Source organism: Pezoporus flaviventris, unplaced genomic scaffold (assembly GCF_033815535.1).
Source record: "Pezoporus flaviventris isolate CSIRO_AGI_PZ_B2104156 unplaced genomic scaffold, CSIRO_AGI_Pfla_v1 ptg000072l, whole genome shotgun sequence".
NCBI classification, from domain to species: Eukaryota; Metazoa; Chordata; class Aves; order Psittaciformes; family Psittacidae; genus Pezoporus; species Pezoporus flaviventris.
In genome coordinates, this window is record NW_026892620.1 from 3,675,029 (window position 1) to 3,692,108 (window position 17,080).

A 17,080-nucleotide genomic window follows, 5' to 3' on the forward strand; every position below is an offset into this window, starting at 1 on the left:
AGGGACAGGCAGAATATTAACACAAAGATATGAAAGGAGTTTGTAAAAAAAAAAAAAAAAAATAAAGGGCATACTTCACAGATGACAGGCAACTCTCATTTTATTCTTCTACACTGACTGCTGCTCCCAAAGAAGCAATTCCAGCATGAGTAGGTTTTTCCCCCACTTCCAATTCCAGCCTACAAATGGATCTTCTGAAATCTAAAGTCTTAGATGACAGCTTTAGTCTTTCCAAACAAAGCAGCTGTGTGCTTATCAATAACAAAAAAAACCCTTGCTGCAATTAAGAGCAAATAAAAGCTGCTGACTTCTGATGTATGCAATGATACCCACAGCACTATGTATATTTCTTAAATATACATAGACAGGAAAAATAGACAAAAAGCAAAAAAAATTATCCATTTTATATCTGCACACACACACACTATCGTGCAAGTGCAAATGTGTTTCCAACCATTTGTTGTAACATTATCCTTGGAAATAACAGATCTCAGTCAAGACATTTACACAGCAATCATCTCATTTAATTTCATTTGGAACAACAGTATATATCTTCAGGATTTTTAACATATTTATTCCCTTTTATCCAATTAAACACACTACTGTAATGAATGCAGAGTGACAAAATAATTAGTATTTAAAAAAAATTATGTACTTGTAGCTGATTTTATCACCTTGAGACCTACAGTTCATCAAAACAGAAAAATTAAAAGCTTTTTTCCTGTTTTTTTTTCAAGTTTCTATAGCCAAATACAAGGGCCATATTCCCATTGTTAATTACATAAGAATTAGCTGGATTTTTTCAAGGTGATACTAGTAAATGAACACGTATTAGGAAAATCCATGAACTAAGTTTGCGATTGCATTTTGAGACTTCTCAATTGTCAGCATTAAGGGCTTCTGCTTGGAAGCAAAATGGGCACAGAGCACAGTGGGCAGCAGCAACAGTGATTAATACTGCAAATTTAAACTGCTTTAGTGGTCAAGGGGTAAGTTATAACGTCCACTCTTGTAGTTCCTAAAAGCAAAGCCAACCAAGTACTTCAGGATCATTATACTGTGTTCCAAGGATCCCCAAATTAAATTGGTATTCAACAATGCAAAAACTGTGCAAATCGCAACAAACGCAACAGCATTTTCTCCTTCCTTGTGTAAAGGGAACACATGCTTGTGGACTCCCCTGCTCTGCGCAGTGTTTTACTTACAATACAGAGGAACTCCACATGGCAACCTTGATTTGGATTAAATGAAGTAGGACCCCAGAGGCACGTTACAGCTTTTCAATAAGCTAGGTATTGATCTGAGAAACTAAAAATGGCTTTAAGCAACACACAGATCTGAGAACAATTTTTCCTGAAATTATGAGATGGGATTAAAATTTGTAATTAATACTAAAAACAGCTAGTGGCAATAAGAGAAAGTAATTTTTATAGTTCTAGGTTACTTTTCCATAGCAAAAGTTTATGTTGAACAAAAGACAAAAATAAAGTCCTCCAAAATTATTACTACTTCTTCATTCCTCCTCTCTACTTACCAGCTTCTTAAATTTATCAAAAAGCATACTGATTAACTGTCATACTCAGATCAGACACCTCTTGTTAATCTGTGAGGGCTTTGTGCAATTTTAAACCATGGCAAGAAGTCACTTTTGTTTTGTTGTTTTGTTTTTTAAACACAGAAAGAATTACAGTCTCTAGCCATGGTCCTTGGCATCCAATATTAAACACTTGGCACCGTTAAGCCAGAAACAGAGTCCATTTCAGTATTTTCTAACTTACTTGAATTCAGTGTTTGACGTGTTTTGGCACTTGTGCAATATGCTTCAATGACTTTAAGAATTTGAGCATCTTCTTCTAAAGCAGCTGTACCTAGAATCAGTGGGAAAAATAGAATTTTAAACATGGTTATGTTTCTTAATACAGAAAAGCCTTTATAAATCACTACTTTTAAGTTCAAAGTTCAAACCCTTTAAAATTCTCTTAATCATCCCATTTTAAAAATCAAACTTCAATGAGCAAAAACAACAGCTTATAAAGATTAAATACTATTCTGAAATGCTTGGGAAAAAAAAACCAAAACAACCCAAGCCAGAGTAATTACCCACACATTCACAAAACTCTGAGCATCTGAAGTTGCACAGAACATGTTTTGAAACATGATCACTCTGGCTGTAAAACAAGCAGTCATTAAAATGAAGAAAACTGTATACTCTGGTTATTATATGCGTATTATTATTCAATCAAATAAATCAAGGGACAGTATGTTAATTCACAGAAGTCTTGAAAACTTCTGGGGTTTGTGTATGTATTAGATTTACCTTTTTCCACAGCACATTATTGAAAATTAACCTCAGAATTAACAGCATAATACATCAGTACAATTTCAGTCCAGTGTGCAGTAGGAAAGATATTACTACATAAGTTTATCTGTGAAAAGTGCAGTAATTAAACTTCAGACTTCAAAGCAGAAACAGCACTACTGAAAAAAAAAATAAATTACCATTAAAGCTTAACATGGCAAAATTTGTCTAAAGGTAGAGCTTCACAGCACACCATCTCCTTAAGGAATTCAGTGAAAATGCTGTCAAATTCTTCACCTGCAACTGGGTGAAATTCTAATCAAACTGAAATGTAGAGGTACCACTACCTTTAGCTTACAGGGAACCAGGAGTTTATGTGTAAGACAAGATGGTTTGTTGTTTTAAAAGCATTTTCCCCGTTTTCCTCCACCAAAAAACTAGGCTTGAAGATTTTCTGCTGCAACAATTTGAACTGCCTCCAACATAAAAATGCAGCAGTATTTTTTTGTTACCCAATGCATTCTGTTAGTTTGTTCTGGTGATAATAAATCAGAAAAAGCCAACTGTCCAAAGATTTGTCAGGATCAACTGACAAGCTGTTGAAGAAATTATATGAACCCAATACAGTTTTTCTACAGTTACAGGATGCAAGTACTCCAAAATGCAGGCTATTTCTCTTTCAAGGATTTTATTGTGGTTAGAATACAGCACCATATTATTACAGTAGCAGGACAAATATTTCACTTCTGAAATTAGTATTGTGAGGACACTCAGTTGAAATACCTTACTTGCTTTGGCTGTTGTAATGCTGATTTGTCACAGCAGTTCTCAAAACAGACCATAAATCCCTGGGATTCCAGAGAAGTTAAGTGGTAAAATCCAAAACTACCTATCAATAAGCTTTAAGTTCAACAGAAGTTCCTTAGTGGAAAACTTTTACAGCTCCACAAGCTGGAAAAGGTTGAAAGAACACTAATATAACACAAGATTCTAATTACTTACACAAAGGGGGAAAAATATGAATACCAAGAATTAGCAAGTATTTCTTTAAGTAACACTCTCTGATTTAAAGACATCAAAAATCTCTTTTACTGAAAGTTATCTCCTATGTACAAAATGCTGGTGTTAATCATAAGTAAAACAATGTATTTGCAAGCTACAGGCTCCCTCCTTTCCCCAAAAAAAAGAATTCTTATCCACTCTCAGAAAGTGTTCTTTAATAATCCCTAAATCTGAAGGTTAACATTTTTACCTCTGTCCTTACAACTCCTGAATCTCTATCCTCCAGCATCTGAAAAGACGCTGAATGACAGAACTTGGATTTTTCCTAAACAGATACCTTCCTGTAAGGATAAAACACCCTGAGCAGTTCAGTTACACATCATGAACACAGGATTGTTCTATTCACCTTAACCTTTGCCATATAAAATTCACAGCACACTCAGAAGGACCTCAACCTTAGACAAACCAGCAGTACCCTGAGGAAAAGCTTCTCTCCAACCCTACATAAACCAGTAAGAGACAATGGTGATGATAACTTCATGCACTGAACACTCAAGGCACAGTCCCTATCTTAAAAAGACCATCTTAAAAAGCCCATAAGCAAAGGACAAACATGGAGAAACAAAGGCTGCAGTAAATGAATCATAGAATCATAGAATTGTTAGGGTTGGAAAGGACCTTAAGATCATCTAGTTCCAACCCGCCTCCTGTGGGCAGGGACACCTTACACTAAACCATATCACCCAAGGCCTCGTCCAACCTGGCCTTGAACACTGCCAGGGATGGAGCATTCACAACCTCCCTGGGCAACCTATTCCAGTGCCTCACCACCCTAACAAGAAACAATTTCCTTATATCCAATCTAAACTTCCCCTGTTTAAGTTTGAACCCATTACCCCTTGTGCTATCACTACAGTCCCTGATGAAGAGTCCCTCCCCAGCATCCCTATAGGCCCCCTTCAGACACTGGGGGGCTGCTATGAGGTCTCCACACAGCCTTCTCTTCTCCAGGCTGAACAGCCCCAACTTCCTCAGCCTGGCTTCATGCGGGAGGTGCTCCAGTCCCCTGATCATCCTCGTGGCCCTTCTCTGGACTTGTTCCAACAGTTCCATGTCCTTTTTATGTTGAGGACACCAGAACTGCACACAATACTCCAAGTGAGATCTCACAAGAGCAGAGTAGAGGGGCAGGATCACCTCCTTCGACCTGCTGTCACACTCCTTTTGATGCAGCCCAGGATACGGTTGGCTTTCTGGGCTGCAAGTGCACACTGCCAGCTCATGTTCATTTTCTCATCAACCAACACCCCCAAGTCCTTCTCCTCAGGGCTACTCTGAATCTCTTCTCTGCCCAACCTGTAGCTGTGCCTGGGATTGCTCCCACCCAGGTGTAGGACCTTGCACTTGGCATGCTTAAACTTCATGAGGTTGGCATCAGCCCACCTCACAAGCGTGTCAAGGTCCCTCTGGATGGCATTCCTTCCCTCCAGCCTGTCAACCAAACCACACAGCTTGGTGTCATCGGCAAACTTGCTGAGGGCACACTCAATCCCACTGTCCATGTCAGCGACAAAGATGTTGAACAAGACTGGTCCCAACACCGATCCCTGAGCGACACCACTCGTTACTGGTCTCCAGCCAGACATTGAGCCATTGACCACAACTCTTTGTGTGCGGCCATCCAGCCAGGTCTTTATCCACCGAGTGGTCCATCCATCAAATTGATGTCTCTCCAATTTAGAGACAAGGATGTCGTGTGGGACAGTGTCAAACGCTTTGCACAAGTCCAGGTAGATGACATCAACTGCTCTACCCCTGTCCATCAGTTCTGTAGCCCCATCATAGAAGGCCACCAAATTGGTCAGGCAGGATTTCCCCTTAGTGAAGCCATGCTGGCTGTCACCAAGCACCTTGTTGATTTTCATGTGCCTTAGCATGCCATCCAGGAGAATCTACTCCAAGATTTTGCCAGGCACAGAGGTGAGACTGACTGGTCTGTAACTCCCTGGCTCATCCATTTTCCCCTTCTTGAAAATGGGGGTTATATTTCCCTTTTTCCAGTTGTTGGGAACTTCACCTGACTGCCATGATTTCTCAAATATGATGGCCAGCGGCTTCGCAACTTCATTTGCCACCTCCTTCAGGACCCGCAGATGGATCTCATCAGGACCCATGGACTTGTGCACGTTCAGATTTTTAAGATGGTCTCAAACCAGATCCTCTCCTACAGTGGGCGCAAGGTCTTCATTCCAACAGTCCTTGCATCTGCCTTCCAAGACTTGGGTGGTTTTGTCAGAGCCTTTGCCAGTGAAGACCGAGGCAAAGAAGTCATTCAGAACCTCAGCCTTCTCCAAATCCTGTGTAGCCAGTTCTCCCGAGAGCTTCCTGAGGGGGCCTACATTCTCCCTAGTCTGTTTTTTATTTGCTATGTACCTGTAGAATCCCTTCTTGTTATCCTTAATACCTCTAGCTAAGTTTAATTCTAACTGAGCCTTAGCTTTCCTAACCCGGTCCCTAGCTTCCCGGACAACATCCCCGTACTCTTCCCATGCCACCTGTCCTTGCTTCCACTTATTGTAAGCCTCTTTTTTCATTTGAATTTTCCTCAGGAGCTCCTTATCCATCCAAGGAGGTCTCCTGGCCCTCCTGCTGCACTTCCTTCTAGTTGGGATGCAACACTCTAGATCTTGTAGCAAGTGATCCTTGAATATCAACCAACAGCCTTGGGCCCCTCTGCCCTCTAGGGCTATATCCCATGGAACCTTACTAAGCAGGTTCCTGAAGAGGCCAAAGTCTGCTCTTTTGCAGTCCAGGGCAGTGAGCTTGCTGCACGCTCTTCTCACTGTCCTGAGGATCTCAAATTCAAGCATCTCGTGATCGCTGCATCCAAGGCTGCCCTGGAGCATCACATTTCCAACCAGCCCTTCCCTGTTGGTGAGCACGAGGTCAAGCATGGCACCTCTCCTTGTCGGCTCCTCTACGACTTGCAGAAGGAAATTGTCTTTACACAATTGAGGAACCTCCTGGATTGCTTGTGCTGGGCCTTACTGTCCTTCCAACAGTTGTCAGGGTGGCTGAAGTCACCCCTGAGAACAAGGGCCTGTGAGCGTGGGGCTTTTCCTATCTGGCTATAGAGTGCTTCATCCGCAGGTTCTCCTTGATCAGGCGGTCTGTAACAGATCCCCACAGTAATGTCTCCCATAGCTATATTCCCTTTAACCCTGACCCACAAACTCTTTGTTGACTGCTCACCTGTCCCCAGACCGAGTTCCATACTCTCCAGCCTATCCCTAACATAAAGGGCAACTCCCCCTCCCCGCCTGCCAGGCCTGTCTTTCCTAAAGAGCCTGTAACCCTCCATTCCAACACTCCAGTCATAGGAGCCATCCCACCACGTTTCTCTGATGCCTATTATATCATACCCCCATAGACGTGCACACATCTCTAATTCCTTGTTTGTTCCCATTGCTACGGGCATTTGTACAGAGGCATCTGAGCCGAGCTCCAAATGAAGCCGCCTCACTGGCTGGAGCGGCTGGGATACCTCTACATTGCTCTGAGCATTTATTATAGGTTCTGGCAACTGACTGGGTGTGTTGGAATGGAATGATGCCCCCCTCCCCCAACACATCTAGTTTAAAGCCTCCTACCAAAACTGCTCTTTCCCTTATCAGGCCAGCTCTACCAGTCCCCACTAGACCTGGCCTACAAACTTGGGTCCCGTGTTCAAGACACCCAAACCCCTGACTATGACACCACCCTTTTAACCAGTTATTAACCTGGCTAATCCTCCTAGCTTTTTTTAGGTCCTCCCCTGTATCCTGGAGAATTGACAAAAAGACTACCTGAGCTCCAGAGCCCCTAACCACCTCTCCCAGGGCTCTGTAGTCCTTCTTTATGTTCCCCAGGCTACTACTATCTATATCCCTAGCACCCACATGTATCACCAGGAGTGGATAATAGTCTGTGGGACTTACTAGAGCAGGCAGCCTCTCTGCCACATCCCTGATCTGTGCCCCCAGTAGGCAACACACCTCCCTTGAGACGGGGTCTGGCTGGCAGACGAGTGCTTCTGTGCCTTTCATTGTAGAGTCCCCTACTATGACCCACTGCTTTTTCCTAGCAGCACCAGTAGAGATCTTCTTTAGCAGTGCATCAGCCAGCTGTTTCTGGCTCGAGTGCGCTTCCTCATTAGCCCCCTGCAGGACAGCAAAGCGGTCCTGCGTAGGGACAGGGGATTTAGGGGGAAGCCCCTTGCTTTTGGTTGTCCTTTTCCTTCCTTTTTTTTTTTTTTTGTTTTTTTTTTTTTTTTTCTTGTCACTAATTCCCAGCTTCCCAGCCTCCTCCTTTCCTTCACGAGGTAGAGGTGAAGCTCGAGGCCCCTGCACAGTTTGGGCCAGGAGCAAGCATTCCTGCTTACTCTCCGCTTCCCTGACATCTCGCAGCCTATTAACAGCATCCCGCAGCTCAGCCACCTGCTGCAGGAGGACCTCCACCAGGGCGCACCGAATGCAGCCCTGCCCATTGTGCACCATTCCCTCACCAGACCAGTGCAGGCACCCTCTACACCCTGAGCTCTGCACTGCAGCCTCCCCTCTCATCGGCTCTGCCTGGGTCCCTACGCTGGCCACCGCCGGGGCAGCCAGCGCAGAGCTCCCGGACCGGGCCCTGATCATACGACGAGTGCTCACCATCCCGCTCCCCTGCCCGCACAAACTGCTGTGACCCGCTCTGGTGGCTCGCGTTCCCTGGGGCAGGTTTTTACCCAGTCAGGGCTGGTGCCGCTGCTCCTGGCTCCGCCCCCTGTGAGTCAGCTGCTCGCTGGCGTCAGCTGAGCTGCCGGCTCCTGGGCAGGCCCTGCCGAGGACTCGAGGCTCCCTCGGTGGCTCTTGTCGCTCTGAGTCGAGGCTCCCGGATGCTGATCTCCCCCCCCCCCTCCGGTGTTGAAGGCGTCCTCTCTCGAGCTACTCATCTCAGCAATTGACTGAAGTGGGCCTTCATCTTAAAATACCCTATCATTGATATGAATTACTGGATTATTCATTCACACAAATTTCCACAGAAGAATTAAAGTGACACTGACAACTAAAAGAATACTGCATTTAATTGATAACATTAATGTTCTCTCCAGCCCAAAATATCTCAGTGTCCAGATTTTGACCCTTCTGTTTTTCTATACATTCATCAGTCTCTTTCAGTTCAGTGTTTTCTTCAGATTTCAAGGAAGACTAAAGCTCTGCAATTTATTCAGACACAGACACTTGCAAATGACCTTCTTTCTAGATTAGAGCAGACTGCTGGATCTTGGAAAGAGTGACCATGGAAGCAACTAGTCTTCGAACCAACAGCAATACCCAGCTTTCCAAACCCAGCTCAGCAGAAGCTCCTACTAGAATCAATTTACGAACATAGCTACTAAGTATTCTGCAAGAATAGGACAGTATCTTCAAATTGTTGTTTACAGTATCAAAAGACAGGTTTGCCTTACTGAACTTAACATGGCTCTGTAGTGAACCTCACCTTGCTCTGTGACAAAACAGGCACCTCACAAGTATGCATCCACTTTAGTCAACAGTAAAGCTCTAGAAAGCCACTAATGGCATCGTGACATAAGCACCTAAAGTGAATAAAACAAACCAACCTCTAGAGATACCTACCTGCTCTCCCCTGACAGGAGAGAGGAAACAATATAGCTTGCTTACACTCTTAAGTCTAACTTTCACAGAATTTAAACTGATGATAATTCCAGCCTTTGTATTATTAGAGATTTGTTCAAATGTCTCTTACTTTTTCTCAGTGCAAACTCTTCATCTGATGGCTTCCGTTCTGGCTTGCGTTTTGGAAGCAGCTTTTTCATGGTTTTAGGGCTTTTACTGAGATCCTGTGCAGGGAAAATAAAAATGAGAAGAGTAGAGCTTCTTTACAATATTTCAAAAATGCAACTGCTAAGATGCACACATGAGTTACTAGCTGAAAATCTTTTAACAGAACCAAAATTCAGTTTAATATTTTTTAGCACATCCAATTTGCCTGAACTGGCTGATTTCCTCTATACTCTTCCTCCAACCATACACGAAGTCAGGTATTTTATCTTGTTCTATTAACAGAAATATACAGGAAAAGCTGCTGCAAAAGCATTCAGGCTGTTCAGGAGCTAGAGCGAAGGGAAGAGGCATACATTAACATGGGTTTTTTTACTTAACTTTTGAAGATACAACCCATTTCACTTGTCTACTTTGCAGTAGGTAAAAAAAGGACCTAACAAAGAAAGCTTGGCAGGTAGTATACTCTTCAAAGCCAGAATCTGTAACCGTTGAGGTCTGTTCTTACTAAGGTCTACAGCAAAAAATAAAAAAATTAAAAAAAAAAATACAGCAACAAATACAGCTTTTCTGCTCAAAACGTGGTCATGCTATTTTACAGGGACAATGTCAGGTTACAGGAACAAAAGGGATACACTGGTCTACCCCTTACCTTAAGGATACAAGACATCCTCTACAAAAACACAGAACAAGAAAGTAAAAAGGTGAATGAGGACAGACCAAATGAGATAAAGATAGGTTTTGAACATCATTGTATGCTGAACACTGTAAAGGTGATTAAAATTTCACCACACGGGATAATTTATTGCCCTACCCATGGAAGCATGAAAGGAATTTAACTTAGATTACAAAATGAACGTACAGTACAATTAAACATAAAAACCTCTTGTAGCAACTAAGCTTAAATACTAACCTTCCGACCACAAATCACCTATCACTTTTTCCCTGTTGCTTATGGGATTTACAAAAGAAAAAAGAAAAAAAAAGGGGGGGAGGGGCTACAGTTTCTAAGAAACTGCAATTTACATGTCTATAGAATGAAATCTGTTTGTCAGCATCATACAGAAGAAAATGTTCTTGGGTATAAATTGCATTATTCTTTCTGGGCCCTGTTGATTCACACCAAGTATCACAAGTACACACGACAAAGACGCTGAAAGAGGAGATATCACCAAGCCACAGAGCATCCGATATTCTCCTCCTTACATATACAAAGACTTCGAATATAAAGCTACCATTTTCTTACTATTTACAAAACCATGCAAAACATAGTGGCAAGACCAAATTAACCTACCACCACCATCTTTTTTATGATTAAACACACCACATTTTATGTCTCTTGGAACAGACTTCTATTTCATACCATATGCTAATTAAAAAAATACAACAGCTTCTTAAAATTTAAGCCATTTTTTCTGCCAATAGTAACGTTAGCCATCAAATTCTGCTAAGTACAAAAACATTTGACAGTTACCATTCTTTTTTTCCTTTTCTTAAATATGCTATAGCTGCCTACTAAAAGTGACACCTAAGAGTCAGTTATACCACCACAGCTGTTTAAAATGATTTGATACAGCTCTTTGAAGCACCAAGGATCCCTTATGCTAGATACTTTGCAGTGTGCTTAGCAAACAACTCACTCTGTAATAAGTCCGGATTATCAACATAAAAAAGTACCATCTTAAAAAAATAAAATAAAAAAAAAATCTTAATTTATTAACTGAATAGAGAGTGGGAGGACTTGGGGGAGGTAGAGGAAGCCTCTCCTAGCAAGTCTTAGTATCTCTTGAGCTGCAAGACTGAAACAGTCCATTTAGCATTGTTCCAGCACTATCTGTTAAATCATCTGTATATAAAAACATGCACAAAATTGTGAAATGGTGGTGTATAAAGAAAAGTTAAGCTTCCCATTGCACACCTGCTAGAGAGTCATATTTCTTGGTTGCTGCATCTCACCTCTTTATAACAAAGAGCTGCTGAAGGCCGTAATGGAGGTGCGGGCCGTAAGCAGCTCAGGCTCCAAGGCTTGGGGGTTTTCGGAGGTTCCAGCGGTCCCCAGTTTATTGTGGTATGTGGAGTCCCATGATGTGATGGATGAGGGAGAGTGTGGTATGCAGGTGTCAGTGGTATTGGCTTGCTGTCTGAGTGCTTGCTGGAGGGCGTTACTGGATGGGAAGGAAGCTGTCAACGACACAAAGGTGAAAGGAAAGAAAGCATATTATCATAATAAAGACATAATATAATTAAGGATTGTTGAAATAATCTCACTTGCTATCTAGTGCTTTTACTTATTGTAGCTGGCCTTTGAAAATTGTTACACAATTATTATTTGGAAAAGTGGATCTTACAGAAGTTTTATTGTTTACCACTGACAGAGCATGCACTAAAGAGAACAGCTACAAGCAGCCCAGCTCCCATTTCTCTCACCGCCAAGGACAGAGCTAAATTTAGATCCATTCATATCCAACAACCCAAATTAAGAACCTAAAAGAAAGTACTTAAGGAAATTGTTCCTCCACAGTATGTCAAGTGCATCACCAATTAAAACCTACTGTTCTAAGGGTACTTAAAAGATGGCAATGTATTATTTGGTCAACATCAAAAATGTACTAACAAGGAGTTTTCTTTTACCCTGCTAAACTATTACAGCACTATCTAAGCATTTTATTCTTTTACTCACGCAATTAAAAGCAGAATGATCTTTTGACCCATTAAACGACACTTGTAACATTCAGTTCTTGTTACTAATGGCTAAAAAAAAATGCTTTACATGGTGGTATATTTGCCAGATGACCTAATTCTGCATACACTGCTCATTCACTTCAATCCAGCTCTTTCTTACCGTGTGAGATGGCACAGAGTGAGGTTTAATGGTGGGATTCCCAACAGTTGTGACTTTGGTTTGCTTCTGCAGGTGATCCACCCATTCATGCAAATCTTGTTGGTTGTTACAAGACACTAGTATCCTTTCAATCATATTTCCTAGGTGACAGAAAACAGAAGATGTAAGAAACCACAGAAGAACAATTTAGTCTATTAGACATTATTATAAAGATGCTAATTTCCTAAAACATTTTATCCCCATAGTACTAAGCAAAAACTTTAACTCATGTTTTCAGTACAGCAGCACTGCACTTTCACAGGTTATGACAGGCATTTCCTCCATGTATTTGTTCTTGTGCTCTGCTTTAAGCTTCTCCAGAGTCTCTGGAATTCCCTTTCTTCTGGTCAGTAGCATACTTTCAACTACTTCATTGTAAGGGACCTTCTCCAAGGCTACTGCCTCCATTCATTAAAATGCAGAAGTTTGGGCATGAATCCTACTGCAAAGACAGTTTGTGAACTGCTTGAGACAAGCAGCAAAGAAGCTTTCAAGTGAGGCTCTGGGTAACTGCTTTACTGAATTTGTATAATCACAGGACAACTGAGACTGGAAGAGGCCTCTGCAGGTCATCCACTCCCCTGCTCAAGCATAGACACCTAGAGCTGGTGGCCCAGGACTGCAGCCAGAGTGCTTCTGAGTATTTTCAAGGATGGAGATCTCTCCAGGCAACCTGTGCCAGTGCTTGGTCAACCTCACAATGAAAAGTTTTCCCTTCTTGTTCAGACAGAACAACTGATATTTAAAATAGCATATCCTGGAGTAAGTAATAAAATGTTTACAGTCAATACCTGATATTTCAAATGCATTTTTGTGGTTTTCAGTGTCTTCTAACTTTGTGATAGTCATTCCTGTCGTTGGCAGCTTTCCCTGGAAAAAGAAAAAAGTAGAAACACTGAAGTTAAATCCAACAACAGAGAGAAACATTATCAAGAATACCTTAACTTCATATCCGTATCTATTAACTTCAAGCTCTGAAAAAAAACTACACAGTAAATTGGCAGACACACACTGATGGGTTAAAAAAAAATTAAAAATCAATACAAACACCTTGCAATGGAAGTTTTTAACATGCTCAACTTCTGCAAATGACACCTGTGACAGTATCAGTCTATCTGATACCTATGCAGGCTATGAAATCCATATAAAATGTAACAGCGGTCACTCATCACAGCCTCAGGTTCATGAAACTGAAACCTTCAGGGTCATCCATATTACATGGTGAGAGGCAATGCTGATTTATCTTTAAGAACATTTGTTTGCAAACTGTTTGGTTAGCTCTCAAACCAAGGTTTGTAGTACAAGTAGATTTAGAAAAGATTTCACTAAACAAATGAATCAATTATTTACTGCAGATTTATGTCTCTAAAAACCCTGCTACTAAATTTGCTCACAGAAGTACTCAGAGGAAAAAAAAAACCCCAAAGCAGTAAAAACATCTTTAAACTTGTAATGTTTCAAAAGAACATATTATATTGCAGAAGGTAATGTCTCATTTTTAACCCAGTCACGCTGGGGGGCGGGGGGAGGAGAGAGGAGGAAAGTCAGTTTAGGCTAATTTTTTGACCGTTTACAAGCACAGAAGAGTAAATACAACTCAGGATGAAAAGGCTTTACCAAAATGCAACTTTAATGAAAGTTTAAGACAGGTCCTATATTCTCCTGCACAAAACCACTATTCAGCACATGCTGGCAAAAGCACAAATACTATGCACTGGGAAATTTTGGCTCCAATGGAGGGACAAGAAAACAACTTTTTTTTCTTTTCTTTCTTTTCTAATGACTGCAGAATGGACAAAGGTTTCTTAGACACCTGAAACTAAAATCACTTGATATTCTGTATGCACAGGGCATGCTCAAGACCAAGATGCCAAAGAGAAAGGAAGAGTTTTCTTGCAACAGCTTCTCCACTGAAGGAAACATGGTGGCACTGTGCACTACAATGAAGCCTAAAATTCATTCTGCTTTTCCATGTTTGCTGGTTCATGAAAATAACACAGCATACAACGACAATTAAGGAGGTGCAAAAAGCGCTGATATAGGTGGAAATGGATTATGGGGATACACTAAGCAAAAGTCTGGAGACAAAGAACAAAGATCGCCTGAACCACATGGACAGAAGTAGTACAAACCCGGCAAAACACAGAGAAAATGGAACTGAACTTGTGACTCTTTTACGTTTCCCATCTTACAACAAACAGTTGTGAAGCCCTCCTATGAAGTACAGCCTATGCCCCTTGCAATTTAGGTTTACCACTGCTAAAAGTTCTCCCTATTAGGTAACGTGGCAGGTACCAGCACTACCAACCAGGAACCATGCAGCCTGTTGGTAAATGAATATTCAGAAATACAGGGAGGGTGTAATGTAGGATGCTGCCGCCATTGGCATCATTTCCCTGGGAATGACTGAGGGAGCTGCATCATCTTCTGTCCATATCCATTCCCAGCTCTGAGACAAGAGTCTCAGAAGGGAAGTCCAGGTGGCCCACATGCAATGAAGACAGAGCTCTGAGCCACTGTCTCAGACATAGACAGTGATGTAATAGTTTCACTTTGCTATGAATATGTAGCCATTAAAATTTTAGAATTTCTCAGTGTTAGGAAGAGATTATGAGGAAACTGAGGAGTTTTGCATTCAGCAGAGGGCTGGACGGCAAACACTAAGAAAGGGCTGTGGCAATACTGAGTAGAAGCTGAAGACTAATGTGCAGAAAATTGCTTATTTACTGAACAGCGCTGTACTCCTGGGGGACAAGGTGGAAGGGAAGTGAAAGAAATAAGTGATGTACAATAGAAGAGCAAAATAAAACCTGTCAGGTGGTTTCATTTCATATTGTTTGTTACCACACTAAATTTCTAGTCATTTGCCTTTAACCAGTACACAAGAATCTACCTTCATCAGAAATTCTGGATGTGCCACTTGGAATACAGAGCTCACCTGCCTTTTCTAGCATCTTTTTTCCATCAATGTTGGGTAAAACTGGCCAAAAACTCTTCAGAGTGGCACAGAGCTAACAAATTTGATAGTCCACTTAAATCACCTAATGCAACACTGTCTTCGATAAAGTTACTACTAATAGGTAAGACATGAATCCAAACATGAACTTTGAAACACAACTGCTTTCAATAAAGAAAAACAAACAACAAAACAACTGGCTGTGGTTGATCACATAGGAACCCCAAATGACTAAACTTCAGCATTCCTTCAAGCAGGCATATCACTACTCAGGAGAAAGAAACTGCTTGAAAGGCTGGTTTACAAAAGTACTCAGAGCAGGTGAAATCTCTGGCTCCTTTTAAAACTTCGTTGCAGTTTTCCCCTTGCTTTTTGATGTTTTGATGTGATATCTGGAAACAACACAGCAATACTTGAACACTTATAAAGAATTTAGGAAATCATGGACTGTTCATTTGCTTTAGCTTCACTTTTCAAGAGTCTTTGGAAATACATACCAAAATGCAAGTGTTTCTGCAAATGTGTTCTAAAGTACAAAGGAGCCAACCTGATCAGCACTGATCCTCCTGTACTATAGCAAATGCTCTATTTCTGTAGTGGGGAAACAGGCACAAGTATTCAGCTAGGAGACTTGGTGGAGAGCTCAAAGACTGTCTACCAGCAGTGAGTGCAAGATTTGTGCAGTGAAAAACCTGGTGCTAAGGACATGATGCCCACATTGCATGCATTTCAGGTGGTGTTACAGTCGGCTAAGTCTAAGCTGGGCCCAGGGCTTGAATGTCAGTTCATGTATTTGATCTGCTCACAGAACTGGAGCAGATCAAGTGCACTTCTGGAGCATGCCTTCCAGTTTGGCTGCACCCAGAGTGAATCTAGTCTGTGAGCCCCAAAACAACTTCTATGCTGTGACTCAAAGATCATTAAACAGGAAAAAGAGATTAATTTCAAATATAAAACACTAATGGAGACATGCCTAAAGAAACAGATGACAACAGCCTGACTCACACGAAGGAAAGCTGAGTGCTGTGTAATTTTGATAAGACTTGAGCAGCAAAGAGCAGTAACAAACCTGTACAACAGCACTGCTCCCCTGTGTAGGTCTAAAAAGCTACCAACACTTCCACTCCTTAGCTACTACTACTAAGGTAAAAAAAAAAACAACAACCCTGCTGATAATCACAGCTGCAAAAATCAAACCCCATGCTTCTAGACCAGAATTTTATGAAACAGATGACCAGTTCTTATTGCAGAAATAACCTTTTATCTTTATAAATGCAGAAGTTTAACAATCCTTGAAAGTTTCCTCTGAAATACCATTTGGAAAAAAAAAAAAAACCCACACTGCCTTCCCCCAGAAGATTTATGCACATATATACATGTATTACTTTACCTGATAGATAAACCCACTCATTCTTGGGCTGGCAGACAACATTAGCAAAATGTTAGGGAAGAGAAGAAGATACCTTTCATTCTTTTCCTTATCAAAAAAAGAAAATGAAAACGTAAATACAACATCACAAGCCCCCTCACCCCTTTTTTTGTTTTATATTATTAGAAACTGCCACTAACGTTACTACTCCATAATTACTCAACAAATATTTACTTCTGGCAAAATTAACTGTCTGTAAAACTAGAAAAAAAGCAAAGACAGATATTTGATTTTCTATTTGAAAATTGACAGTAACACACGCCTATGCTTCCTCCTGGAGAGTAAAGCCTCATATTTTAAACAGAAATTTTACAGTCTGGGTGAAATACTGACCTTGTTTAATATGGTAACAACTGCTTTGCCATTTTCAGCAAAAACCAAAATTACACATTAGATCTGTTTCTTAATATAAATTTAGATGGATGCTGTTACAGTAATGTCAAAACCATGGTGTTTCAAGTTGAAAAGATCAGATTTTTGAATTATGTTGGGTTACGATCCAACGTAGAAAAAGAATACAAAAGTAATAATGCTTATATTTACAATAAAAAGCCCTCACTACTTTGTTACAGCTTTAATTTGCTGCTTTCACTTAAGAAGTTATCCAGAAACAAAAGCACAAAGGATGTTTTTATGGGAGGAGGTGGTTTTCTCTTAGATCTACCACTACAAACAATGGAAGAGAGATGCA

The 17,080-nt window shown here is 41.1% G+C and overlaps 1 protein-coding gene across 7 annotated transcripts in view; it reads right to left on the bottom strand.

Annotated features, from left to right (window-relative positions):
- Positions 1-17,080, bottom strand: part of ARHGEF7 (Rho guanine nucleotide exchange factor 7) — a 125,665-nt gene that overhangs the window by 16,881 nt on the left and 91,704 nt on the right. For all 7 annotated transcript variants that reach the window (XR_009746822.1, XM_061472747.1, XM_061472749.1 and 4 more), the window contains 6 exons: positions 16,351-16,437; positions 12,796-12,874; positions 11,966-12,105; positions 11,080-11,304; positions 9,089-9,182; positions 1,779-1,868 (listed from right to left, as the gene is read on the bottom strand). Coding sequence is in view for 6 of the 7 variants with exons in the window: in XM_061472747.1 (XP_061328731.1) it covers positions 1,779-1,868; positions 9,089-9,182; positions 11,080-11,304; positions 11,966-12,105; positions 12,796-12,874; positions 16,351-16,437 (715 nt within the window). In the remaining variant the exon portion in view is untranslated. The remainder of the gene's footprint in view (positions 1-1,778; positions 1,869-9,088; positions 9,183-11,079; positions 11,305-11,965; positions 12,106-12,795; positions 12,875-16,350; positions 16,438-17,080) is intronic.